Consider the following 27,796-nt stretch of genomic DNA (forward strand, 5'->3'; position numbering starts at 1 on the left):
GGTGTTACTCTGAGAATGTGCACCCCTCTGAAAACATCAGAATCCAAATGCGTTGTCCCTGGGCAGCTGTGATGATAACTCCGCGCTTTTTGCTGGAAAATCCATGTTCTTTGGTTGTTCCCCTTAGCTCTCTTTCTTGTCCATCACCACAGAGCAACAGGAAGGAAAACAAGGGGGGCTACCTCTGCCACTCCTGTGCGGAGCAGCGCATCGGGCCCCTGGCGTTCCTGACAGCCTCCCCGGAGCAGGTGCGCGCCATGGAGCGCACTGTGGAGAACATCGTGCTGCCCCGGCACGAGGCCCTGCTCTTCCTCGTCTTCTGAGGACAAGGCACACGTTCTCCGCAGTGCAGAGCAGCTTGCTGAGGACCCCGCGTGAAGAAAGCCAGCGATGGGGGCTTCCACTCCCTAGACTCTGGGTTCACCCACAGCACTTTCTGAGGAAGAGGACACCAGCCCAAGCTGGACCTGCCATTTCTCCGCTCCCTACAGACAGCCAGTCTCCACTTGCCTCCCCTCCGGACGTATCTGGTTGGGGAAGTGGGGGATGTTCTTTTGATAAAAAAAAAAAAAAAAAAAAAAAAAAAACCATTTTATGTATTTAAACTTTTATTACAAGATTTCAATTAAACAGGCACCATAGCACTGGCATACTGCTGTGTGATGTCTGTGTGAGCACTGTCGTTCTGAAGCTTCTCTTTTTCCAGCTTACTCTTTCCTACAGCACTGTCACTGTTCACATGACACAGGAAGCAGAGTATGAGACGTGATGTCTTGGGTGGGAATTGAGGCATCAAAAATGAGACTTTGGCCGGGAGCAGTGGCTCACGCCTGTAACCCCAGCACTGAATCCAGCCAAGGCAGGAGGACTGCTGGAGCCCAAGGTTGAGGCTGTGAGCCGTGGTCACCTTACAGCTCACTGTACTCCAGCCTGGGTAACAGAGCGGGACCTGTCTCAATAATAATAATAATAATAATAATAATAATAATAATAACGTTTTAAGGAAGTCAGATAAATTACAAGGCTAACAGGATCATAATCTCAGCAAGAAATGTCCCCAGATGGGCTGGACCACAGCACCTGTGGGGCCTGGTGAGGAGGGAATAGATGCGAGGATCAGTGGTTCTCAAAGTGTGGTTCCAGCAGGCAGCGGCAACATCACCTGGGAACTTGTTAGAAATAAAAATGTCCAGTCCCCACACCAGGCCTACAGGATCAGAAATGCCAGGGCTGAGGCCCAGCTGTTGGTACATAACAAGCCTGACAAGTGGTGCTCATGCATGCTAAGTTTGGAAACTTCTGCTCTTGATGTGTAGAAGGTAGAATCGGTCGGATTTCTGGAGTACTGGGATCATGATAGGGACACTCAGTGGTAGAGGTCGTCTTCATGGAAACAGGGCAAATGGGAACTATAGCAGGTTTGTGTAAACACAGTGATGAGTTTGGTTTTCAGCATGTTGAGTGGAACCGTCTAGGAGGCTGTTGGGTGAACACATCTGTCCTGCAGCAAAGGGCCTGGCTGGACCTGGGGACTTTAGAGTTATCGGTGTGTAGGTGGTGGTGCAGTTTGAAGGGTTTCAATGAGTTAATCCGGGAGAGTATAGAGAATGAGAAGAGCAGAGGGCCGAGAAGCAAAGCCGGTGGACATGAGGCTTGGGGTGAAGAGAGGAAGAAGGTTTAAGAAGAGCGACGGCTGATCCAGAGGAGCCTCATGATGGAGCACCACAGAGCTCCAGAGAGGAGGGAGTTCAGGAAAAGGGGATCTTCAGCATACAGTGCAGGAAAGAGACCTAATAAACAAAAGTGGGCAGGTGTTTAACCGGCACTGTCGAGGTCAGTTGACATTAGCTGATCAGTTTCAGTTAGGTGAGAAGTCAACCGCTGTGGCTAAAATATGAGTGAAAAATTTGAGGGCTAAGATGTATGTGTTCATTTATGGTTTCTTTCTGAAACCATACTATAAGGGCAGTAAAAGGTTATGTGTGTGTGTTTTAACCCTTAAGGGCAAAGACAACAGGAAGGAGGCAGCAGCAACCCTGGAGGCATCAGGATCATCAAATGATCTTCAGATAAAGATCACCCTGCCCCTAAGATGAAGGCTAGAGGTCAAACCGAAGAATCAACTTGGAGCAAACTGTGTACAGGGAGAAGAAAACATCTAAATATCTTTAACACATTCAGAATGAGAGAAGGTAGTGCATTCCATGGAGTAGCAGGATAGGTATGTATAAAAGAATATTTGGGGCTGGGCGCAGTGGCTCACGCCTGTAATCCCAGCACTTTGGGAGATGAGGCGGGTGGATCATCTGAGATCAGGATTTCGAGACCAGCCTGGGCCAACATGGTGAAACCCTGTCACTACTAAAAATACAAAAATTAGCCGGGTGTGGTGGCGTGTGCCTGTAATCCCAGCTACTCAGGAGGCTGAGGCAGGAGGATCGCTTGAAACTGGGATGCAGAGTAAGACTTTGTCTCAAAGAAAAAAATAAAATTTTGGAGAAAAAAATATGAAAGAAACCCAGTAGAACTGTTAAAAGAATTTTAAGTTGAGAATCTAGAAAGTAGAGCAAAAACAAAGATTGAGAAGTAGTTAGAGGCTGGATGTGGTGGCTCACGCCTGTAATCCCAGCACTTTGGAAGCCTGAGGCAGTTGGATCGCTTTGAGCTCAGGAGTTCAAGACCAGCCTGGCCAACATGGCAAAACATGACCCATCTACAAAAAATGACCTGGGTGTGGTGGTGCACGATTGTGATCCCAGCTACTCAGGAGGCTGAGGCTGGAGAATGGCTTGAGCCCGGGAGGTGGAGGTTGCAGTGAGCTGAGATTGTACCACCGCACTCCAGCCTGGGTGACACAGCAAGGGCCTGTCTCAAAAAAAAAAAAAAGAAAAAAAACTAGGGAACCGATTTAAGAAGTTGAGCATCTGTAAATGGGAATGGGAACTGCAGGAAGAGAAAATGGACAACAGAGTTAAGGAATTTTTTAATTTAATTTTTTTTTAGATGGAGTCTCTCTCTGCCGCCCAGGCTAGAGTGCAGTGGCGTGATCTCTGCTCACTGCAACCTCCACCTCCTGGGTTCAAGCGATTCTCATGCCTCAGCCTCTTGAGTAGCTGGGACTATAGGCACATGCCACCACACCTGGCTAATTTTTTGTATTTTTAGTAGAGACAGGGTTTCACTGCGTTGGCCAGGATGGTCTCGATTTTCTGACCTTGTGATCTGCCCACGTCGGCTTCCCCAAAGTGCTGGGATTACAGGCGTGAGCCACCGCACCTGGCCAAAATTTTTTGTTAATTATGAAAATTACCTGAAACTGATGGTAAGAGTTTCTGGATTGAAATGACTCACTAACTGCCCAAGACAATGGGTGAAAATAGGCCCACATTGGCCAGGCGTGATGGCTCACACCTGTGATCACAGCACTTTGGGAAGCTGAGGGGGGAGGATTGTTTGAGCCCAGGAGTTCAAGACCAACCTGGGCCACATAGGCAGACCCCATCTCTACAAAAAGTATAAAAAATTAGGTGTGGTGGCGCATGTCTTGTTCCCAGCTACTTGGGAGGCTGGGGCAGGAGGATGGCTTGAGCCTGGGAGGTTGAGGCTGCTGTGAGCCATGATCGCACCACTGACCTCCCACCTGGGTGACAGAGCGCAGGACATAGCCTGGGGGGGTGGGCGGGGAGGCAATGATTAGTCCTCTGGAAGGCGACAGGTTGTGTAGGAGAGAACTGTAGTTGACCCCCAACCCCGCCAGCTCAGTGGAGTGTACCTGCTTTCGTGGCCTTCATAAGGATGGGCGTGTTCTGCAGGTAGGAGCTGTGTGCACATGTGGAGTGAGCGAGCCGAATCTCGGCCTCCGTGGCAGGAAGTCAGTCACAGTGCCTGAAACTCAAACATGGAAGCAGAAGCCCATGGGAGCCCATCGTTTAGAGACATCTTGGGGACGCATAACACACACCGAGACACTCGGCAGAAAGGTTTCTAAATGTTTCCTTTTGGGAAGGGGAGTGGGCAGGTGGAGGAGCTTTTTGGTAGGTGTCACATAACCGTTGGCTCTAAACTATGTGTCCGTATGATAGAACTGTAAAATACCAGTGGGGGGTGAAGATATGGACACTGCGCAGACTAGTTCTCAGGAAGCAAGGCTGGCAAGAGGCAAGTGGGTAGAGGATGACGTGGCCTTAGGGAGGGGTTTTTGCTTTTAAAATGAGAGAGGTTTGTGCAGGGTTATGCTGAGAGGAAGCAAATTCAGAGAGGAGAAATGGAAGCCAGGTGAGAGGGATTGGGACGGGAGAGATGAAGGAGAAAGGGGCACATCGTAAATGGTTAGGGAGGAAGTTTAGGTTGCTCTCACCCAGTAATTTTCTGTTTTTTTGAGACAGGGTCTTACTCTGTCACTCAGGCTGGAGTGCAGTGGTGCAATGACAGTTCACTGTAGCCTTGACCTCCAGGCCCAGGTGACCCTCCCACCTCAGCCCCTCAAGTAGCTGGGACTACAGGTGCATGCCACCATGCCCGGCTATTTTTTCCTTATTTTTTCTAGAGATGAGGTCTCGCTCTGTTGCCCAGGCTGGTCTGAAACTCCTGGGCTCAAGCTGTCCTCCTGCCTCAGTCTCCCAAAGTACTGGGTTGAGTGTTTGGGATGGACATAGAAGGGCATGGAGTGGAAGGTGACGGAAAACACAGGTGTGCCGGGCAGCACCCTCCCAGTTGAAACCGAACACCATCCTTTTAGTTAGTGTTTTTCCTTTAGCAGCCCAGGCATGAGGGCAGAGACATTGCATGGTGGACTCAGACACAGCTTAATAAACATAAGGCAGTGCAGCATCCCCGTGGGACCTTCCTGCCTGGGAAGCTGGTCACTGTCATGCTGCCTGCCCAGCTTCTGTCCTGTGGTGGCACCTGGTCTGGGTCTCGGAGCAACTCACTGGATCACAAAGGGACTTTGACACCTCTAGAATCAGACTATTAGCAATTTAACATGTTTTTCAAGTTTGATTCCTGCCCTTCAGTCCCTCCTAGTCACCCTGAACCCCTGGCTTTAGCAATATTGGGTACACCGAGAGCCTGAAAGCTGATCACTCTACTCTACATTTGCAGTGAGTGGGTGCGGTAGAGACATCTGAACCGAGGCAGGCAGGGTTCCTCCAGCTTCTTTTTTTTTTTTTTTTTTTTTTTTTTGAGACGGAGTCTCGCTCTGTTGCCCAGGCTGGAGTGCAGTGGCGCGATCTCGGCTCACTGCAAGCTCCGGCTCCCGGGTTCACGCCATTCTCCTGCCTCAGCCTCCCGAGTAGCTGGGACTACAGGCGCCCGCCAACACACCCGGCTAATTTTTTGTATTTTTAGTAGAGACGGGGTTTCACCGTGTTAGCCAGGATGGTCTCGATCTCCTGACCTCGTGATCCGCCCGCCTCGGCCTCCCAAAGTGCTGGGATTACAGGCTTGAGCCACCGCGCCTGGCCTTCCAGCTTCTTGCCCAGACATGACAGTGCTACACGCACGCCCCTGGCCAAGGCACCTCAGCACAGCTGGGCTGGTGTGGGGGGCAGGGCTCCCTTAGCTGGCAGGGGCTCTCCCTCTGCCCTGCCTACTTAACGGACAGGTTCTCCAAGAGGGCCCAGGAGGTGCCATCCCGTGTTCCTCCTCACTGGGGACCTGTGTGTGTTTTATCCCTAGTGGCCTGGCCTGAGAGGTAGGTTAGGTGGAGGGAGGGGGGCTTCTCACTCAAACGCCAAGGTCGCCAGTCGATCACTCCATTTGCTGTCTTCGTGACATCCCAGCCCTGCCATGTTCCAGACGCGGCCCCTGATTTCTTTCCGAGCCCGGCTGGCTCCTCCACGCACCCTTCCCCACCTCCGGAAACGGCACCACCATCGGGCTGTGATCCTTTTCTTCATGCCAGTTCACTGGGAAGCTCTCTCCAGCAACCTTCAGGATGCACTGCCCACCCGCCCGCGACCCTCCACCGTTCTGCCTTCTGGACCAGTAGTCGCCTATGTTGCTCTGTGCCTCTGCCCTGGCCCAACTCGCTCTCATGTAGAGGGACCTGCAATCTTGCAATGAAGACTAACCCCGGTCACCCTCCTGCTTCAACCCTGCAGGGCTCTCCTGCTGCCATGAGGGCGTCAGTCCAAGTTGGACTGCGGTGGAAAGGCTGGCGTTTCCTGTCCACTTCCAGGCTGGCCTCTGTCACCCTAAGCCCGTCTTTTAAAGGAACTCACTGAGGGCCCCAGGAAGCGGCCAGCACAGTGCTGACATCCTGGATTTTTCTTTTCTTCCTTTTTTAAATGTACAGTTCAGTGGTTCTGAATTTTTATTTTTATTTTTTTTTGAGACGGAACCTCACCATCACCCAGCCTGGAGTGCAGTGGTGAGATCTCCGCTCACTGCAACCTCTGCCTCCTGGGTTCAAGCGATTCTCCTTTCTCAGCCTCCCCAGTAGCTGGAATTACAAGCACATGTGACCACAACCGGCTAATTTTTGTATTTTTGGTAGAGATGGGGTTTCACCATATTGGCCAGGCTGGTCTTGAACTCCTGACCTCAGGTGATCCACCTGCCTCAGCCTCCCAAAGTGCTGAGATTACAGGTGTGAGCCACTATGCCCGGCCCGAATTTTTTTTTTTTTTTAAGTAATCATTTTCCTAATACACGTCTTCCCAATCTGGACCCCACAGATTAGGAAATGCTTTAGTTTTTAATACTCATGGTATTTCCACTACCACTATGTGAAGAGTTGCAGTTAGAACTCTTCCAAAGGATCACATTAAAAGAAAAAATAGCATCAGCCTTTGGAGTCCAGGATGAACAATAAAATAAAAAATAAGTAGCATGGAGGTCACATGGAGAGAGCTTCCCCACGAATTGGCGACACCCAGTGACAGGTAACACTTTAATCAGTGGCCTCCCACACACATAATGGGGTCGGCGCAGCGTCCTCAGCCAGCTCCACGTATTTTAGAGTCTCTTATAACATCCCCACTTAATTGGCTGTGAGTGGCCCCAGAGCAAGGCTCTCGGGGGCGGGAAGCAGAAAGTGCTGATTCCACGGGCGTGCAGAGGAGGCTGGTGGCAGGGGCTCGGCTCAGCTGCTCCCAGGTGCTCCTTCCTCCTCTGCTCATGTTTGGTGCCTCAGCGTCGCCGGGCAGGCTTCTCTTGGCCAGCCGCCTCCAGCCCTTCCAAGGGCTGCGTTCAGACAGAGCAGTGTCACGGGAGGCAAGGGAGGGGTAGGCTGGTCTTCTGTGTCTCTTAGGAGTGTGGCAGGCCGGGTCTCTATTAGCAACCAGAGCAGCCAGCCTTCACCAACACCTTACTATAACTCTAAGGAATATATAAGTTAAACATGGAAAATTGGAGAAACTGGTGCCTTAGTACAAAGGCTAGAGTGTAAAAACAAGTCGATTAAGACCCCACCTGGGCTTTCTCTCAAACCTTAGAGTTTAATTAAAATAATGGAGGCGTTCTTGTATACCTTGTACCAGGATCCACTTTAAATTATTGGGCCAGGAGCAGCGGCTCACGCCCGTAATCCCAGCACTTTGGGAGGCTGAGGGAGGAGGATCGCTTGATCCCAGAGTTCAAGACCAGCCTGAGCAACATAGTGAGACCCTCTCTCTAAAATAAGAAAGAAAAAAATGAAATAATTGTTCCAAGGCTCTGAAGTAATTTTCCAGACCCCAGACCCTAATGAAAGATTAAACAGAGGAATAGACTTCAGCTTGGAGGTGTACTCCTGCACATAGGCATATGGTTTAAATGTGTATAAGCACTGAAAAAAAACTTGTAACTTTAGTCTGGTGAGTTACTCTGACCTTCTCCCTGTAACTGGCTGCAGAAATCAACTCCCTTCTTCCCCACTCTGTCTGCAGCTTGTTATTGCACCATGAGAACAAGCAGCTGGACCTGGTTTTGTCTGGGAACAGGAGCAAGAAAGCCTTTCCCACAGGTTTCTCCAGCTGACTCACACATTGTTGGTCAGAACTGGGCTACCTGCCCACCCCTAAGCCAATCATAGTAAGGAAGAATGGCTTCAAATCATCAGGGTTTTATTTCCTGGAGCTTGGGATGAGGTCCGCTTTCCATGATGCACACGGCTGGGTGAAAGAATAAATCCTAAAAAAGTGGGAATGTATTTGCGAAGGAAGGGGCAGGTGCTGATTACCCTGTAAGTAAATAGATCTCATTTAGGAAGTGAAGTCGACGTTTTTATTAGGAGGCTCCTGCAGGTAGACGCTATGGGGCCTTTGTGTACGTGAATTCCTTCAGTCCTCACAGTAAACCTGGGAGGCAGATGACAGCCGCCATTTGCAGAGGAAGAAACAGGCTCTGAAGGGTCACTGGGCTGGGCCCACTGTGCTCAATATCACAGAGCAGAGCTTGGATGAAAACTCAAGTTCAATCCCAAAGCCATAGTATTTCCACTACCACTATGTGAAGAGTTGGAGTTAGAACTCTTCCAAAAGATCAGTTTTTTTTTTTAAAGCATCTGCCTATGGAGTCCAGGATGAACAATAAAATAAATATTTAATAGCATGGAAGGCTTTCAGATGTTCTTAGCCATGGAATTCTTTAGGCTTAATTTGACTTCCAGTTAACAAATGCAGCTGCTGTGGTCACTCAGGACGGGGATGGGCACCCAGAGTTCCTTCTCCGCTCCCCGCCTGTGGTGGCCCCTCAGGTGCCTCTGGAGCCACCAAGGCTTCCTGGAACACTTGGAAAACACCCTCAGCCCCTGCAGCCCAGGGACGCTGGCAGCAATTTGAGTACCCTCTGGGTGGCATTAACTCCAAGGAGGTTTTGAAGATTACACCCCATTTTTGAATTATTTTGGAGACAAGAGTCCCACCCTGTTGCCCAGGCTGGAGTGCAGTGACACGATCACCGCTCACTGCAGCCTCATGCTCCTCGGCTCAAGCGATCCTCCCACCTCAGACTCCTGAGTAGCTGGGACCCTAGGTGAGCCATGGCACCCAGTTATACACTTCTGTAACTAGGACTGTTGGCTGTCTGCCCAGAGGAATGAAGACACAGCTTTAGAAAGAGAAGCACTGACCTTCAAGGTGAGAGCGTCCACCAGCGGGGAGTGGTTTTGCCAAGCGGGGACTTGAGGCAGAGGGCCTAAGGTTCACCGACTGTGTTCAATCCTACGGGACCCTTGCTCTTTTTCAGTTTCATTTTCCTTCCAGTTACTGAGCAGCCCTCCCAGGACCCGAGGATGCAGGGCGTGCAGGGGCGGCGCGGTGATTCCCCAGCCAACCCCTGCCTTGCCGTCCGGTTGACCTGGCTGCCCAGCAGCCATGCTCTGTCCTTCCTGAACGTGTTGCTCAATTTCCTGTTTGGGTTTTTGCCTCCATCCCTCCCCCATTTAGAATGCTCCCTGCCCGTTTATTTAAATTCCACCCATCCTTCCAACTCACGTCCTGCATTCCTCAAGCCTCCAGGCCTTGGAGCCATTTCTGTCTTTACTGGGATGGTGTCCCATTAGTGTGTATGCTTGTGATTATCTACTATCTTGTGGCATAAGGTTTTGTTTCGCATTTGTTCCGATATGCTTCTCTTTTTGACCAGTCTGTAAACTTCTTGAGGATTAGTACCAGGCTTCACTGTGAGGATCTCTAGTGGCTAGCGAGGGGAGAGACAGATACCAGGGTCTCCTGTGACCCTCACGCCTCTGGGAAGGGAGTGCATGTGCCGTCATCCTCACTACAAAGATGAGCCAATGTCCGTGCGTGTAGTGCCTCCAAGTGACGGGGCCAGCAAAGGGTAGAACGGATGCTCGACACTCTGGCTTTTAAGTTTTATCGTCTTTCCACTGCACAAAAATAGTATTTTGCAGATGCCACAGGAATAGCGCAGATAATAAGTGTTATGAAGGCTCAGAGGCAAATTATTTTGTACAGTTGAGTCATTAGCAGAGGTGCTGGGGCTGGGCACGGTGGCTCATGCCTATAATCCCAGCACTATGGGAGGCCAAGGCAGGTGGATCACTTGAGATCAGGAGTTTGAGATCAGCCTGGACAACATGGCGAAACCCTGTCTCTACTAAAAATACAAAAATTAGGCGGGCATGGTGGCGTGCACCTGTAGTCCCAGCTACTCAGGAGGCTGAGGCTGGAGAATCGCTTGAACTCGGGAGGCGGAGGTTGCAGTGAGCCGAGGTCATGCCACTGCACTCCAGCCTGAGTGACAGAGCAAGGCTCTGTCTCAAAAAAACGCTCCAAAACTGAAAAAACAGAGGCTCCTGGAGAAGGTAAACTTGATCTGGTTCTGGAAGGTGAGTTGGATGTAGGTGACTGTGAAGGAAGGACAGGGGCATTGGGCATTGGCTACAGGCTTGGCCTGTGAGGAGGCTGCAGGTGGGACGTGGGGGTGGAGGTGCTTGCAGCAGGGCCCGGCCCAGCCTTGGGGAGCTCTCGTTTGCACTGAACGGGCTGATTCCTGGGATCCTGAGGGTCTGATTGGGATTCTTAGCAAAGTTTTCTCCCCATGTAGAATGGGACAGGGGGAGGAAATCATCAGCAGAACAGTTGACTTCCTTTTGCAAGATGACCCCTCGAGCAGGAGGCAATGTTGCAGCATTGTCAGGCAGAACAGATAGCTGCTTCTGAGGACAAGGGAGGGTGGGGGATCCTGTGAGTCCTCCAAATGTCCCCCTACATTTTTAATCCAGTACAGGAACCTCACCCTTCTCCAATCAGTGCTCTCCCTTCAGCTGGGAAACCTGCTGGGGCCATGGATTCAGCTAATGTTCTTCCAACAACTTGACGGCTTAGACTTTTTTTGTTTTTGGAGACAGTGTCTCCTCTGTCATCCAGGCTGGAGTGCTGTGGCATGATCTCAGCTCACTGCTACCTCCTGGGCTCAAGCAATTCTCCTACCTCAGCCTCTTGAGTAGCTGGGACTACAGGCACTTGCCACCACACCTGGCTAGTTTTTGTACTTTTTGTAGAGACGGGTTTCGCCATGTAATTTGGGCTGGTCTTGAACTCCTGGACTCAAGCGATCCACCTGCCTCAGCCTCCCAAAGTGTTTGGACTACAGGTGTGAGCCACCGCGCCCAGCCAAAGGCTTGGACTCTTCAGATGGATTTTCAGATATCCTGGCCTTGCATCTGTAAGGGATGAAATTCCACCTTGTTCTAGGAAGCCTTTATGTTTCAGCCTGTGGCTTGAATTCAGACTTTAGAGATTTGGACTTCTTATTCTCTAAGTTTTTCAGTGCCATTAAAAACAGCCACCCACTATGGCCTCAGATTTCTCGTATCCATACGATTTCCGGATGGAAGCAACATAGTCTCTGAGAGCCGGGCTTGCAGCAGGCATGACATCCCAGGCACCTCCTGGCGAACTAATTACCGAATTCCCTGGGTCGCTCCATTCCTGTCTCTGCGTATCATCAGAATATTCACTCTTTTCTCTCCTCCCTAAGGCAGATAACTAGCCGCAGACATTCCTTATCTCCCCTCTTCTCCATAATTTGCAATACCCACTCCTGGTACCAAATTTCATATCAGCTAGGAACTTTTCGATGACAAGTAATGTAAACGGAATCTGTTATAAAGAAAAAAAATGTATTGGAAAGATACGAGGGGCTCATAGAATCCTGGAAAATGGGAGGCTCAGGTTTGGAATATGGTTAGGACCTAAAGACGGCTGGAGAGCCCAGGAACAGGAGGTCCAGCAGCCGGTCAGTGCTTCTGAGGCCACTGCTGGGCACTGCCCTGTGAGTTCTGTGCTCTTCGTTCTCTGTAATCAACAGCTTTGTAGTCTAGCTGAGAGGCCCTGGAGGCCACGCCCAGGCCAGGTGCCCACGCACGGCAGGAGCAGGGACAGGGGAGGTCAGACCCTCTGTGTCAGTGGGCGATGAGGCACCCCGCCAGGATGGAGGAGCCCCAGTGGAATTCTGCATTCCCATTCTTCCTCCTCCTTTGTGTGGAACATTTCTCCTTGGTGATTTTTTTTTTGAATTGGAGTCTCGCTGTGTCACTCAGGCTGGAGTGCAGGGGTATGATCTCGGCTTACTGCAACCTCCACCCCCAGGGTTCAAGCGATTCTCCTGCCTCAGCCTACCAAATAGCTGGGATTACAGGTGCTCGCCACCATGCCAGGCTAATTTTTGTGTTTTTAGTAGAGACAGGGTTTCACCATGTTGGCCAGGCTGGTCTCAAATTCCTGACCTCAGGTGATCCACCCGCCTTGGCCTCCCAAAGTGCTGGGATTACAGGCATGAGCCACCACGCCCGGCCATCCTTGGTGATTCTTTTAGTGCATTTAAAAATATTGAAAAAAAATATATATTTTATTTTGTTTATAGAAGGTACAATGTCAAAATACAAATCATATATAATGTGTAGATATAACAGACAAGGAGGTATAAATGCATATATATATATATATATAAAATGGCGCTGAGATGAGTTTTCTTCTTCCTGAATCCTTTGATGGAGAGGATTCACTGGGCTCAGCATCTCCTCCACCTTTCCCGGCAACCTGTCAGTGCGTGCAGCGCAGCTGGAGACAGGGTCATTGGGAAGAGCCCAAACCCTGGTGTCTTCCCTGTAGACATCTCCCATGCCAGGAGGAGCCTTGTAATTGACAGAGAGCCTCGAGTATGTCACTTTTCTCTGTGAACTGCAAGTCAGGATGAGGGACAGACGGTTTCAGGAGAGGAGGGGGTGTTTCATCCTGAATAGCTAAGAACAGCACCACTAGAATGGGTGGATTTACAGACAGTCACTTAGGGGAGTAAAGTGTCAACTAAATCCCCCTGGTAATATAGTGCCTAATATTACCTAAAATATGCACACATTGAGTTCTGATTAGTGCCTGGCAGTGTGAGGTGGGGGAGGCTGTGATTTGGGTCGGGCTGGTCCTGCCTCCGAGGAGCACAGCCCTGGGGTGAGACAAACCCGCAGTACTCGGGGAGTCTGCTCTGTGCTGTGAAATTCCGAGCCAGGAGGTGGCAGCTTCAGCCAAGAGGAAGAAGTCCTTGGGGAACACGGGTGGGCAGTGACAAACAGGGTGTCTTTTGATCCCTGCTCTCCCACTTCCTAATGTCTGGAGGAGGGTTTAAATGGGGAAAGTCACACCACAAGATATATTTTAAAAAGTTAGGCAGGAGGAAATGGAAATCTGCATCTATACAAGGGAATAAAGAATGTTGTAAATGGTTTAAAAAAAAAAAGCGGGGGTTGGGGGGAGTCTTATTTCTTGGCCAGGCACGGTGGCTCAAGCCTGTAATCCCAGCACTTTGGGAGGCCGAGGCAGGTAGATCACCTGAGGTCAGGAGTTCGAGACCAGCCTGGCCAACATGGTGAAACACTGTCTCTGCCAAAAATACAAAAATTAGCCAGGTGTGGTGGTGTACGCTTGTAATCCCAGCTACTTGGGAGGCTGAGGCAGGAGGATCACTTGAACCCAGGAGGTGGAGGTTGCAATGAGCTGAGATTGCACCATTGCACTCCAGCCTGGACAGCAGAGCAAGACTCTGTCTCAAAAAAAAAAAAAGTCTTATTTCTTGATCAAGGAAAATCAAGGCAAAATATAAAAGGTGAAGAGCAATCCATTTTCTTCAAGGCAAATGTGTAGAGCAGGGAATGAGGGAAGAGCAGGAGATGTGAATCATTTAGACTTGTGGCAGCTGAAGACGTGGGGACTGAAGGCCTCACAGCTATAGAACTTTCTTTTTTTATTTTGGACTCAGGAGAACATGTACAGGTTGTTACACGGGTATATTGTGTGACGCTGAGATTTAGAATATGGTGCTCCCGTCACCCTTCAGAGATCTGTGTACTCTTTCCATTTCAACATAAAAATAAAAAAGGATGGACTCTTCCCAGCACCTGGCAGATGCTGACCTTCCGGTCATTCTGCCCATTCATTCACCCAAATACTTGCTGGCATCTACTGAGTGCTGAGGACTGAAAGGCAATTGCACTTCCTGATGGCCCTGAAAGGTACAGCAGATGGATGCCAAAGGACTTATGTTGATTCCTTCCTTCCCTTTCATCATTCCTGGCTGCTTTAACCTGGGCCAGCCTTGCAACTCGCTTCGACGGATAGAATGCCACAAAAGTGATGCGTGCCAGTGTCTGGACCAGCCTGTCAGGGGCCTGGCAGTTTCTACATTCTTTTAGCCAGTGTGACTAGCCTGAGCCCACCATGCTGTGAGGAAGCCCAAGCAGCCATGTGGAGAAGCTTCCTCTGATTTTGATGAAGGCATCTAAGCTGAGGGCAGGCAGAAGTCAGTGAAAAAAATGGTCAGGTGTGGTGGCTCATGCCTGTAATCCCAGCACTTTGGGAGGCCGAGGCAGGCAGATTGCTTGGGCTCACAAGTTCGAGAGACCATCCTGGCCATCATGGCGAAACCCCGGCTCTACTAAAAATATAAAAAATTAGCTGGGCATGGTGGTGGGTGCCTGTAGTCCCAACTACTTGGGAGGCTGAGGCAGGAGAATGGCATGGACCCGGGAGGCAGAGCTTGCAGTGAGCCGAGATTGTGCCACTGCACTCCAGCCTGGGCGACAGAGCAAGACTCCATCTCCAAAAAGAAAAAAAAAAAAAAAAAATACAAAAATTAGCCAGGCGCTGTGGTGTGCGCCTGTAGTCCCAGCTACCCCAGAGGCTGAGGCATGAGAATTGCTTGAGGCGGAGGTTGCAGTGAGCCAAGATTGCACCACTGCACTCCAGCCTGGGTGACACCATGAGACTGTGTCCCCTCCCCCACAAAAAAAGAAGTCAGTGAAAAATGGCACTTTGAGAATGTCTGATGGCGTGTGGATTGGGCACTATGCCCATGCACCATCTCCCAAGTGCCCACAGTGGCTCCCTCTTCCCCCTGGCTGTACAAGGGGCAGTTGGTGGCTGGTTTTCAGCCAGGACTGCTCCCCTCCCGCCCCACCTACACTCCTTATTACTTTTGTTTTTTAAAAAAATTTTGGTTGGGTGCCATGGCTCACGCCTGTAATCCCAGTACTTTAGGAGGCCAAAGTGAGTGAATCACTTGAGATTAGGAGTTTGAGACCAGTCTGGCCAACATAGCAAAACCTTATCTCTACTAAGAAAATATAACTATTAGCAGGGTGTGGTGGCACATGCCTGCAGTTCCAGCTACTTGGGAGGCTGAGGTAGGAGAATTGCTTGAACCTGGGAGGCGGAGGCTGCAGTGAGCTGAGATCCCGCCATCACACTCCAGCCTGGGCGACAGAGCAAGACTGCTTCAAGAAAAAAAAAAATTTTTATAGAGATGGGGTCTCACTGTATTGCCCAGGCTGTTCTTGAACTTCTGGGCTCGATCAATCCTCCTGCCTCGGCCTCCTGAAGTGCCGGGATCACAGGTGTGAGTCACTGCGCCCAGCGTCCCAGCTCCTGCTCTGATCCAGCTCCAGCATTAACCGAGCTTCGTGGCTGTGGGCAGAACAACTTCTCCAGTCCTCAATTTTCTCATCTATAAAATGAGGAGGTGGGGTGAGGCCCATGATTTTAGAAATAAATGTCAAAAACATCAAATAAAGTAAGAGAAGAAGAAGGGAAGAGACGATGTGTATAGCGTTGTGGAGCTGAGCCTGGACTTACCACTGTGTGGATTACATAATGCTGCTTCTCCTCACATGGAATTGTGGGAAATTCCCCAAAACTGTGACTGGAGCTAGCTTTAGGCAAGGCTTTTTCTCCTTCTGGAAACAACACCTGAACTCAGTCACCTTGGACTCTGCCTTCCTACTCTTTCTCCTCCTTTGTGTGGAACATTTCTCCTTGGTGATTCTTTTGGTGCATTTTAAATATATTGAAAATAGATGTTTTATTTTGTTTATACAAGGTACAACGTCAAAATACAAATCATATATAATGTATAGATATAATAGAGAAGGAAGTATACATATAAATGCATATATATGTAAAATGGCGCTGAGGTGAGTTTTCTTCTTCCTCAGTCCTTCGATGGAGAGGATTCACTGGGCTCAGCATCTCTCCCACCTTTCCCAGGTCCCTGTCCATGTGTGCAGAGCAGCTGGAGACAGGGTGGTTAGAAGCCCAAACGCTGGTGTCTTCCCTGTAGACATCTCCCACGCCAGGAGAAGCCTTGTAATTGACAGAGAGCTTCGGGTATGTCACTTTTCTCTGTGAACTGCAAGTCAGGATGAGGGATGGAAGATTCAGGGCAGGGTTTTTATTTCATTACCACATGTATTCCAGGCAGCTCACACTGTAATGAAATAAAAACCCTGCTCAGAAGCCTTTGATCTCTCCTGGGAAGCTGGGCCCTGGATCCAAGGCACGATAGGCAGGCAGGTGTTGCCCATGGGAATGGGGAGAACCTGCTCCCTCGTGCAGGAGGCGCTGACCTGGCAGTCTGTGAGATCCTGCTGGGACGTCTGAGAGGCCTGGTGGGCTTGCTCCTGGAGCCCACCTCCTTGCACCTCTTCTCAGTCATCTTTAGCTAAAGCAGAGAGGCTCCTTCACTCCGGACGTAGCTGGGCTGGTTTCCCCGAGTCTCATAGGTCGTGAGAGCAGTTTTCCAAGTCTTCATCTCTGCTGCTGGTCCCCCCAGTCACTGGCAGAGCCTCCATGGCTTCCATTTCAACGCTGGCTGGCAGGGGAGTTTGCCTGCAAAGCAGGTGGTTCATAGGTTTTGAAAAGAGGAGGGGGTTGCCCTTAAATCAACAGACGCTTCCCACTGAGCATGTATGTCCAGCACTGCGGGGATGGCAGGAGCAGACAGAGGCCCTGCCACAGGAGTCAGACAGACAGCACTTAGTCCTCAGAGATGGAGAGAACCTAGAATGCCTACCTCTACCGAGTGTATTAAATCCTATCTATGGGCCAGGTGTGGTGGCGCATGCCTGTAATCCTAGCACTTTAGGAGGCTGAGGTGGGAGGATCGCTTGAGCCCAGGAGTTCAAGACCAACCAGGACAATATGATGAGAATAAATCCTCTCCAGATATTTCCAACCTCCCCATCCACCAAAGATTCACCAAATGCTGTTGGAGCAGCCCACGCCACCCTCCCTCACCCCACGCTTTGCCAGTCCTCTGCCAAAAAGCCGTTCAAATGGCAGGAACAAGAGGAGAGAGTGACTGGGAGCCTGGCCAAACCAGAGTTGATCATCTTGAAAAAATGATTTAATATTCATGAAGCTTTTAAAAACAGTTCTTAGCACTTAGTATGTGTGAAATAAAGAAATACACAAATCAATCAGCTCCCAAATGACAAGCACAGGCGAGGCAGGACACTGGTCATACGTGGCTGGCCTGTCTGGAGCCGCCTGGGTGCTGATGCCCTGGGCATCTGGCCGGCACCCTCTACCAGGGCTGGTGAAATGTCCTCCAGAGGAGCAGCAGCTCTTTAGGCCATTTTAAGGTAAGCAGTGTGAGCTCCCTGGAGTGAGAGCTAAAATAAGGCAGGATGGAGGTCAATTCACTGAAAATAATTTGCTAACAGCCAATTTGTCAAATGGCAAATCTAACTAATAACCCATTTGCAAAAAACAAGTTTATGGAAAGAATCAATTCACCAAATGACCAAGTAATTACACTCATCAAATTGACCAATTCTTCTTCTTCTTTTTTTTTTTTTTTTTTTCTGAGACAGGGTCTCACTCTGTCTCCCAGGCTGGAGTGCAGTGGTGTGACACCGGCTTGCTGCAACCTCTGCAGACAACTACGCCCAGCTAACTTTTTGTATTTTTTGTAGAGATCAGGTTTCACCATGTTGACCAGGCTGGTCACAAAAAAAGCGATCCGTGCACTTCAGCCTCCCAAAGTGCTAGGATTACAGGTGTGAGCCACTATGCCTGACCATGCCAATTCTTCCTAAAGATATATTTATTTTACTTTTTTAGCTTTTTAAAAATTAAATTTGTGTGTGTGTGTGTGTGTGTGTGTGTGTGTGTGGGGATGGGAGTCTCACTATGTTGTCCAGGCTGGTCTCAAACTGCTAGGCTCAAGTAATCCTTCTACCTCAGCCTCCCAAAGTCCTGGTATTACAGGCATAAGCCACCATGCCCAACTGAGATATCTTTCATATGGCCAGTAAATATTGCTATTTTCCTCTTATGAACATATTTATTGGCTGTATATACCAAATTTACAAATCCTTTTTAAGAATATATTTTAATGTATTATTCATAAAGAGATGGTATGTACATTTAAAAAATATATTCAGTGAATATATTTATTTATTATAACCTGTTAAGAATATAACTCCAAATTCAGCATTTTGTATGGAAATTCTGTAGTTATTAATAGTGATATTTTGAAAATTATTTTAAAAGTCATTTTCTGTTTTGTCAACATTTTTCATTTTTTGAATTCTTTGGACAAATTTTTGAGTAACATATCAATGTTTGTTAATTTCTCAACTATTTATGAGGCTTATGGCTTTTTTATTGGTTGGGATGGTATTCACAGCTTTTGAAGATTTATGTGAAGTTTTAGATACTGGTTTTCATTTTGACTTTATAGTAGCATTTCATGGAATGTGCATTTTGTCAAAATTAGGCTCAAAGGGTGACTTCTTTTTTTTTTTTTTTTGAGATGGAGTTTTGCTCTTGTTGCCCAGGCTGGAGTGCAATGGTGTGATCTTGGCTCACCACAACCTCTGCCTCCCTGGTTCAAGCAATTCTCCTGTCTCAGCCTCCCTAGTAGCTGGCATTACAGGTGTGCACCACCATGGCCTGCTAATTTTGTATTTTTAGTAGAGACGGGGTTTCTCCATGTTGGTCAGGCTGGTCTTGAACTCCTGACCTCAGATGATCTGCCCACCTTGGCCTCCCGAAGTGCCGGGATTACAGGCGTGAGCCACTGTGCCCAGCCAGGGTCACATAATTTTTATATTGATATCACATTTAGAAAAGAATGTTTTATAACTATTAATAGTAACTGAAAGTTTAGTTTGGACAAATCTGATATCCATATCAGTATGGAATGCTGGAATACTGGTTATTAATTGATAGAAATACAAAATTAAGGCTACAATGCCATTTGAGGCTTTAATCAAAGAATGATAATACTGTCTAAAGATTAGAAAAATGAGAAAAATTTAAAAAGTCAGCAAGTGGCAGAAACATTTTTGCCAGAAATGCTGAGATGCAGAATTTCAATGATTAGGAATACAACATTAAGGCTAACATGAATGAGTATATTTATAAGAAGGCATACCCCTATTCAGCGAGGACCTTCAAGAATATATTCACCAGGATATCACAAGAAGAATGGATAGCACTGCACGCATTGGCCACCTGGTACACTTTCTCTGGCCGCCCCATTGCTGCTGTGGGCAGGGGTAGGGGGCACTTGGGCTTAGGGCTAGCTCACTGCTCCTCGGCTCTGGCACTCGTTGGTCCCTACAGAAGGGGTGTGTGAGAGCCGATGGCCAGGAAAGGCGTCCTTCTTGGGAGGGGGCATTCTGGAATCACTATGGTGTGGCTCTTTTTTCTTTTTTTTTTTTTGAGACAGAGTCTTGCCCTGTCGCCCAGGCTGCGGTGAAGTGGCGCAATCTTGGCTCACTGCAACCTCCGCCTCCCGGGTTCAATCGATTCTCCTGCCTCAGCCTCCCGAATAGCTGGGATTACAGGTGTGCACCACCAAGCTTAGCTAATTTTTGTATTTTTAGTAGAGACAAAGTTCCACCACGTTGGCCAGGCTGGTCTCAAACTCCTGACCTCAAGTGATCTGCCTGCCTCGGCCTCCCAAAGTGCTAGAATTCCAGGCATGAGCTACCGCGCCCGGCCAGCTGCAGCTCTTTTCTCATGGGGAAGTCTGACTCTTGCAGAGGGAGTATCCAGTGTAACTCACCTTGACTTGATGTAGCATGCCAGGAAAGACATAGCGCTCAGCCCACACAGCAGGACAGTGGACGTGGAGATAGCCACTGAAAGGGAGGAGACCACGCTGAGATACCCAGAAGCACATTCGTTGCTACGAATCACAAATTCTTTACCACGGATGTTCTTACAGAGGGATCCAAGTGCCTCCCAACCAGCCTCCTGCTATGGACATTTCTTAAGGCCCGTGCAATTCCCCCCATTCTATGTCTAGGCAAAAACACATTCTCTTTCCTGCTGAGGGTGCCAGCTCCCAGTCATCCCACACCTCTGCTCCTCATCCTTCTCCTTCTCGGGCAGAGTGCCTGGGGTGAGAGGGCAGGGATGGAGCAAGTCAGGAGGGAGCAGTAAGAGCCTCAAGGGCAAAGCCAAGAGTGGGATGAGGAGAGAGCATTCCTGCTGCTAACGCCGGGGCTGAGAAAGCAGACAGGGACACACCCCTCCTCTGCTGTCCCCAGTATAACGCCCCCTTTTCTTCAACTTCACAGGTTTAGAAACAATAGCACAGTGCCATTTTCCTTCCAATTTCATTTTTTTCACTTGCATTTTTTTTTTTTATTTTGAGACAGGGTCTCCCTCTGTCACCTAGGCTGGAGTGCAGAGGCACTATCTCGGCTCATTGCAACCTCTGCCTCCTGGACTCAAGTGATTCTCCTGCCTCAGCCTTCTGAGTAGCTGGGATTACAGGCACACACCACCAGGCCTGGCTAATTTTTTGTATTTTCAGTAGAGACGGGGTTTCACCGTGTTGGCCAGGCTAGTCTCAAACTCCTGACCTCAAGTGATCCACCTGCCTCAGCCTCCCAAAGTGCTGGGTTTACAGGTGTGAGCCACTGCATCCAGTCTGCCTACAACTTTTTTTTTCTTTTTTTTTTGAGATGAAGTTCATTCTGTTGCCCAAACTGGAGTGCAGTGGCATGATCTCAGCTCGCTACAACCTCCAGCTCCAGGGTTCAAGCAATTCTCCTGCTTCAGCCTCCCAAGTAGCTGGGACTACAGGCACGTGCCACCATGCCTGGCTAATTTTTGTATTTTTAGTAGAGACAGGGTTTCACTATGTTGGACAGGCTGGTCTTGAACTCCTGACCTCGTGATCTCCCCACCTTAGCCTCCCAAAGTGTTGGGATTACAGGCGTGAGCCACCACGCCCAGCCAACTTTTTCTTTTCTTCTTTTTTTTTTTTTGTTCTGTGACGGAATCTCACGGTGTTGCCCAGGCTGGAGTGCAGCGGCTCGATGTTTGCTCACTGCAACCTCTCCCTCCCAGGTTCAAACGATTCTCCTGCCTCAGCCTCCCGAGTAGCTGGGATTTCAGGCACCTGCCACCATACCTGGCTAATTTTTGTATTTTTGGTAGAGATGGGGTTTTGCTATGTTGGCCAGGCTGGTCTCAAACTCCTGACCTCAGGGCTGCCTTGGCCTCCCAAAGTGCTGGGATTACAGGTATGAGCCATGGATCCTGGCCACCTGAAACTTTTGATGGCAGAGAAAGAACAGTAAGGAGAAAGAAGAGGTCTTTTTAAGAGGTGTTGTATATAAGAGGAGGTTAGGATTTAGGACCATTTTGAATGAGTTGAAACGAACAGCTTGGGGTACCGACAGGCGTCACCTGAGGTTTATCAGATAGGATAGGAAGAAGGGGGTCTTTCTGTGTGAACAAGGGGGCTTAGTCTGAGGGCAGGGAACAGAACTATTGTTAAAAACACTTGCAGGTCTGGTGCAGTGGCTCATCCCTGTAGCCCGAGTGCTTTGGGAGGCTTAGTGGAGAGGATCGCTTGAGGCCAGGAGTTCAAGACCAGCCTAGGCAACATATCAAGACCCCCCCCCATCTCTACAAACAATTAGCTGGGCATGATGGCACACACCTGTAGTCCAAGGTATTTGGGAGACTAAGGTGGGAGAATTGCTTGAGCCCAGGAATCTGGCGCTGCAGTAAGCTGTGATGGCGCCACTGCACTCCAGCCTGGGCGACAGCAAGACCCTGTCTCTAAAGACAAAAACAAAAACAAACAAAATCCACTTGCAGGTTTGACCAATGAACCTGACTATTGTGAATTTCCCTGAAAAAAATCACCCAGTGCTCTGCATGCAAGACGACGACGCTGAGATCTGCAGCAGAAGATGACAGCGCTGAGATCTGCAGCAGAAGATGACAGCGCTGAGATCTGGAGCAGAAGACGACGGCGCTGAGGTCTGGAGCAGCAGCTACCTCTCCCTGAAGACCACGGGCAGCACATCTCATGGACCCTGAGGACTTTGAGGGCCTTCGCTGCATGACCCCCAGGCCAGGCCCATAGATCAAAATAAACCTCCCAGGGCTTGGCCTTCCAATACAGCTCTACTGCAAAACATCTGAGTATAAGGGTGTAGGGACACTCAGAGCCCTGTGGCTGGGAGTATAAACTTGTGCCATCTTTCCCAAGGGCATTGGAGAAGCCCACACCCTTTGACTCTCTAGTTCAACTAGAATTTACTCTAAGGGAATAGATATATACAGGGGTATTCACTCAAGTATTGTTTAAAATAATTTTCTTTTTTTTTTTTTTTTGAGATGGAGTCTTGCTCTGTCACCCAGGCTAGAGTGCAATGGCACGATCTTGGCTCACTTCAACCTCTGCCTTCCAGGTTCAAGTGATTTTCCTGCCTCAGCCTCCCGAGCAGCTGGGATAACAGGCACTCACCACCAAGCCCAGCTAGTTTTTGTATTTTTAGTAGAGATGGGGTTTCACCACGTCAGCCAGGCTGGTCTCAAACTCCTCACTTCAAGTGATCCGCCCCCCTCAGCCTCCTAAAGTGCTGGGATTACAGGTGTGAGCCACTGTGCCCGGCCTAAAATAATTTTCAAGATGTTAATCTGAATCTCTTATCAATAAACAATTAGTTAAATAAAATGTGGTCTGCCCATATGATGGAATACTATTCAACTATTAAAAATTATAAAATAGATCAGCATTTATTAACATTGAAAGATGTCTGCAACATCTTGAGTGAAAAAGATAATGAGATAAAAATGAACCTGCAGGCCAGTCTCGGTGGCTCACGCCTGTAATCCCAGCACTTTGGGAGGCCGAGGCAGGTGAATCACCTGAGGTCAGGAGTTCGAGACCAACCTGACCAATATGGTGAAACCCCGTCTCTACTAAAAATACAAAAATTAGCTGGGCATGGTGGCATGCGCCTGTAGTCCCAGCTACTTGGGAGGCTGAGACAAGTGAATTGCCTGGACCCAGGCGGTGGTGGTTCCAGTGAGCTGAGATCTCACCACTGCTCTCCAGCCTGAGTGACAGAGCAAGAATCCATCTCAAAAAAAAAAAAAAAGAACCCACAATAGGCTGAGTGCAGTACAGTGGCTCACACCTGTAATCCTAGCACTTTGGGAGGCTGAGGCAGGCAGATCACCTGAGGTCAGGAGTTCAAGACTAGCCTGGCCAACATGATGAAACTGTCTCTACTAAAAATACAAAAATCAGCTGGGTGTGATGACGGGCGCCTGTAATTCCAGCTAGTTGTGGGGCTGAGGCAGGAGAATCGCGTGAATCTGGGAGGCAGAGGTTGCAGTGAGTGCCACTGCACTCCAGCCTGGGCAACAGAGCAAGACTCTGTCTCAAAAAAAAAAAAAAAAACCCACATAATCTCCAACCAGCCATGTGCATGTCCATATGCACAGAAAAGTCTTGAGAAATACATACAATGGTGGGATTCAAGATAATCTTTTCTTTTTTTAAAAAAAGTTTGTTTTTTCTCATATATTTGCAATGACACTGTAATCAGAATAGTAAAATTATAGAAACAAAATAAAACAACTTGTAAGTAAATAAAAAAGCATAGAAAAATTGTTACAAAAGAAGTAACAGAAAACATGAGAAATTAATGAAAATGTTTTGAGTTTTTGGACTTAACATTAATCATTATTATGACTAAAAAAAGAAATCTGTCTTAGCAGAGATGCTGCACCTGACGGTAAGCTCTGTCTTTGCGTTGGCTAGTGAGTTGGTGCACATTGATGGTGTAGGCAGTGTTTTATTGGAAAAGGCAACATGACATAAACTGTGCTTCTACCTTCACAAGGTCCCTCCTGTTTCATTTAAGTGACAAGAAAAGCTGCAGAATGAAACTCAAGAGAGAAGAGGGCTCCTGAACCAACGATAAAACGAAGCAGCTTGAACTCAGCGCCAGACCCTTGGCCTCTCCCTCAGTGATATCCGGGTAACTCCAGTAAAGACATGGAAACCAGAATCACCAAGACAGTGAATTAACAGCTTACCTGCCAAGCCCTCCACCTTTTATTGTTTCCTGGGGGGTGTGTAGATTGGAGGAAAGGGAAGAGAAAGAGATCTGGTGAGACAGAGGAGAAGCGAGGAGGAAGAAGAGAGGGGAGAGGTGATTACCGCAGACGAGGCCATGAAAACATCTCCCCACCAGCCCCCTCCTTCAGCCTGTGCGCAGATTGGGTCCAGGATGGAGAAGGCAGCTGAGACAGCCAGGGGCCAGTGTTTGGCATGGATGATGAAAATGTCCTCTGGGCATATGCAGGGAATAGCCATTCCTCAGCACCACCCTGACCAATTAGGCCAATCACTGGGTAGTCATACCCATGTGTCACTGTGGCCAGAGCTCCTGTGTGCCTGCATCGGATGAAGGCGGTTTTGAGGGAAGAGCATCAACTCAACGACTCAGAGGAGTGGCCTTTCTTTCTTTCTCTTTCTCTTTCTTTTCTTCCTTCCTTCCTTTCTCCTTCCCTTCCTTTCCTTCCTTCCTTCCTTTTTTCTTTCTTTCTTTCTTTCTTTCTTTCTTTCTTTCTTTCTTTCTTTCTTTCTTTCTTCTTTCTTTCTTTCTTTCTTTCTTTCTTTCTTTCTTTCTTTCTTTCTTCTTTCTTTCACTTTCTTTCTTTCTTTCTTTCTCTTTCCCTTTCCTTCCTTCCTTTCTTTCTCTTTCCCTTTCTTTCCTTCCTTTCTCCTACCTTCTTCCTTCCTTCCTTCCTTCCTTCCTTCCTTCCTTTCTCTCTCTCTCTCTTTTTCTTTCTTTCTTTCCTTGTTTCCTTTTCTTTCTTCTTTTTTTTGAGACGGGGTCTCACTCTGTAGCCCAGACTGGAGTGCAGTGGCGCCATCATAGCTCACTGTATCCTCAAACTCCTGGGCTCAAGCAAGCCTCTTACCTCAGCCTCCCAAGTAGCTTGGACCACAAGTGTACACCACTACACCTAGATAATTTTTTAATTTTCATTTTTTATAGAGACAGGGTCTCACTATGTTGCCGAGGCTGGTCTCTCAAATTCCTGGGCTCACGCAAGCCTCCTGCCTCGGCCTCCCAAACTGTTAGGATTACAGGTGTGAGCACCGTGCTTGGCCTGCTGGTTTCTTTTCTGTCTCTATAGCACTAAGCACTTAATAAGTGTTGGGTTTGGAGTAGATACTCAATAAATACTTGATTTATCAAGTTAAGCTTTTGAAGTTCTATAAATTGAAGTAAATTTAAAGTGACATTTGCTTTTTAATGAGGAATCTGCATTTCATAATAGCTTAGGACCATTCCTGGAACAGAACAGATACTCAGTTTATATTAAATGGATGAATGATACAACATAGAGGCAGCTCCTGTCAAAGGCTGAGCACATGTACTGTGGCAAATTTATTTCAGCCATGAAAGCCCAGAGGCATATTGCCATCCCGAGAAACAAGTCCTCATACCTGGCGTACTAAATCAACATGGCAGTGTAAGTGCTGGCATCTGTGGCATGCTGACCTTTTAGTTTACAATCAAGAGTCCTCAAGAACAGCTTAATCAGGGATGGGAGACCAGATATGGGAGTAATTGTAGAAAGTTATTGATAAAAAGGGCTGCCAACATGGAATCAACCCAAATACCCATCAATGATAGACTGGATAAAGAAAATGTGGTACATATACACCATGGAATACTATGCAGCCATAAAAAGGAGTGAGATCATGTCCTTTGCAGGAACATGGATGGAGCTGGAAGCCATCATCCTCAGCAAACTAACTTGGGAACAGAAAACCAAACACCACATGTTCTCACTCGTAAGTGGGAGCTGAACAATGAGAACACATGGACACAGGGAGAGGAACAACACACACGGGGGCCTGTGGGGAGGGGCAGAGAGAGGAAGAGCATCAGGAAGAGTAGCTAATACATGTGGGGTTAATACCTAGGTGATGTGTTGATAGGTGCCTCAAACCACCATGGCACATGTTTACCTATATAAGAAGCCTGCATGTCCTGCACATGAATCCTGGAACTTAAGGTAAAATTAAATTAAATTATAAAAAAAAGGCTGCCAAGTAAGCCAGTAGATATTTAAGACAATGAAACTATAAGCCATATTTCTTAAATATTTATTAAAATGTTAAAGGCTTTAAATTCACTCATTCATTTGCTTGCTCATTCGATACTTATTGAGCATCTACTATTTAGCATTTTCTGTTGAATTAAAAAGAACAAATGAGTAGTGCTAATCATTTCTATAACGTAGTTTAAAAAGCAAATTATGATATTGGTAGTATCAATGGGTTGATTAAAACGTCAGTTAATTTACTGAGCAACCACTATGGTAAAGCATCATTAATATTTTCTTATGAAGATGAGCTCAACTGATTGCTTATTCATGCAGAAAGAGCAACATCCACTGATGTTCAAGGAGCCAGTGAGTATATCTGCCACACATAACTGGTGCTCCTGGATCTCAGGGTGGCTGATCCAACATAAAACATCTAAAGTTTTTTTGTGTGTGGCATCTCTGTATTTCCACAGTTCCTTGCACAGAATTATCTTTGTCCATTGTAGGAATTTGGTTAATGTTCATTACGCTACATTTTAGAATTTGGGAGAAAGTTTTTGATTTTGTGTGTGTGTGTGTGTGTGTGTATCTCGCTCTGTCTCTCAGGCTGAAGTGCAGTGGCGTGATCTGGGCTCACTGAAACCTCCGCCTCCCCGGTTCAAACAATCTCTTGCCTCAGCCTCCTGAGTAGCTGGGCTTACAGGTACACACCACCACGCCTGGCTAATTTTTGTATTGTTAGTAGAGACAGGGTTTCACCATGTTGGCCAGGCTGGTCTCGAACTCCTGACCTCATGATCTGCCCGCCTCGACCTCCCAAAGTGTTGGAATTATAGGTGTGAGCCACAGCGCTCGGCCGATTTTTTAATCTAATAAAAGTCATGAACTAGAAAAAGCAGATTATGGATTAAATCTCATCATCAAATAGTTGTTGGAAAATCTATATAGAAAAAATGACCCCTGAACTTTACATGTAGGATTTTATCCTACAGATATTCTGGCACCTATGGATTTTCAATTAATGGCTGTTTGTAAGATAACCACAGAATGTAGCAATCACGTGTCCAGATAGGGGGTTGGCTAAATTAATGGTAGGAATTCCATACAATGGAATATTCTGTAGCTGTTAAAAACGATGAGATGGTTTTTGTGTCCTGATATGGGAAGATCTACAAGGTATGCCAGCAAGTGGAAACAAACATGGTACAGAACAGAAGAAAAGAAGCAACTGTCCAGCATTCCTTATCCTCTATGTGTTTATTTGTATAGTCTCTCTGGAAGGACGCCTGGAAATCTGGTAGCAAGTATTGCTTCCTTCCTGCAAGGGGATTTTTGAGTTAGAAATGGGATTTACTTTTCATCTTTTTTTTGAGACAGGGTCCTGTCCTGTTGCCCAGGCCAGAGTGCAGTGGCATGATCACAGCTTACTGCAACCTCTGCTCCTGGGTTCCAGCAATTCTCCCACCTCAGCATCCCGAGTAGCTGGGACTACAGGCATGCACCACCATGCCCGGCTAATTTTTTGTATTTTTAGTAAAGATGGGGTTTTGTCATGTTGGCCAGGCTGGTCTCGGACTCCTGGCCTCCCAAAGTGCTGGGATTATAGGTGCGAGCTACCTCTCCCAGCCTGACTGTTTGTTAAACGATTCTAATCAATTCACTGCTAAAATGTCCAA

At 47.9% G+C, this 27,796-nt stretch overlaps 2 protein-coding genes across 12 annotated transcripts in view; one reads left to right on the top strand and one right to left on the bottom strand.

The window, feature by feature from the left end:
- FBH1 (F-box DNA helicase 1) overlaps positions 1 to 650 on the top strand; it is a 44,509-nt gene extending 43,859 nt beyond the window's left edge. For all 5 annotated transcript variants that reach the window (XM_063610019.1, XM_063610020.1, XM_063610023.1 and 2 more), the window contains one exon: positions 153 to 650. In XM_063610019.1, coding sequence (XP_063466089.1) covers positions 153 to 323 — 171 coding nt within the window. In that variant the 3' untranslated portion in view covers positions 324 to 650. The remainder of the gene's footprint in view (positions 1 to 152) is intronic.
- A 13,024-nt stretch (positions 651 to 13,674) lies between these two features.
- Positions 13,675 to 27,796, bottom strand: part of IL15RA (interleukin 15 receptor subunit alpha) — a 38,182-nt gene continuing 24,060 nt past the window's right edge. For 3 of the 7 annotated variants that reach the window (XM_055296431.2, XM_063610062.1, XM_055296430.2), the window contains 2 exons: positions 19,798 to 19,873; positions 13,675 to 16,727 (listed from right to left, as the gene is read on the bottom strand). In XM_055296431.2, coding sequence (XP_055152406.1) covers positions 16,661 to 16,727; positions 19,798 to 19,873 — 143 coding nt within the window. In that variant the 3' untranslated portion in view covers positions 13,675 to 16,660. Of the gene's footprint in view, positions 16,728 to 19,797; positions 19,874 to 24,166; positions 27,439 to 27,796 lie in introns of those variants that run through there. The other 4 variants (XM_063610063.1, XM_055296434.2, XM_055296429.2 and 1 more) reach the window with 2 other exon arrangements.

Source organism: Symphalangus syndactylus, chromosome 10 (genome assembly GCF_028878055.3).
Source record: "Symphalangus syndactylus isolate Jambi chromosome 10, NHGRI_mSymSyn1-v2.1_pri, whole genome shotgun sequence".
NCBI classification, from domain to species: domain Eukaryota; kingdom Metazoa; phylum Chordata; class Mammalia; order Primates; family Hylobatidae; genus Symphalangus; species Symphalangus syndactylus.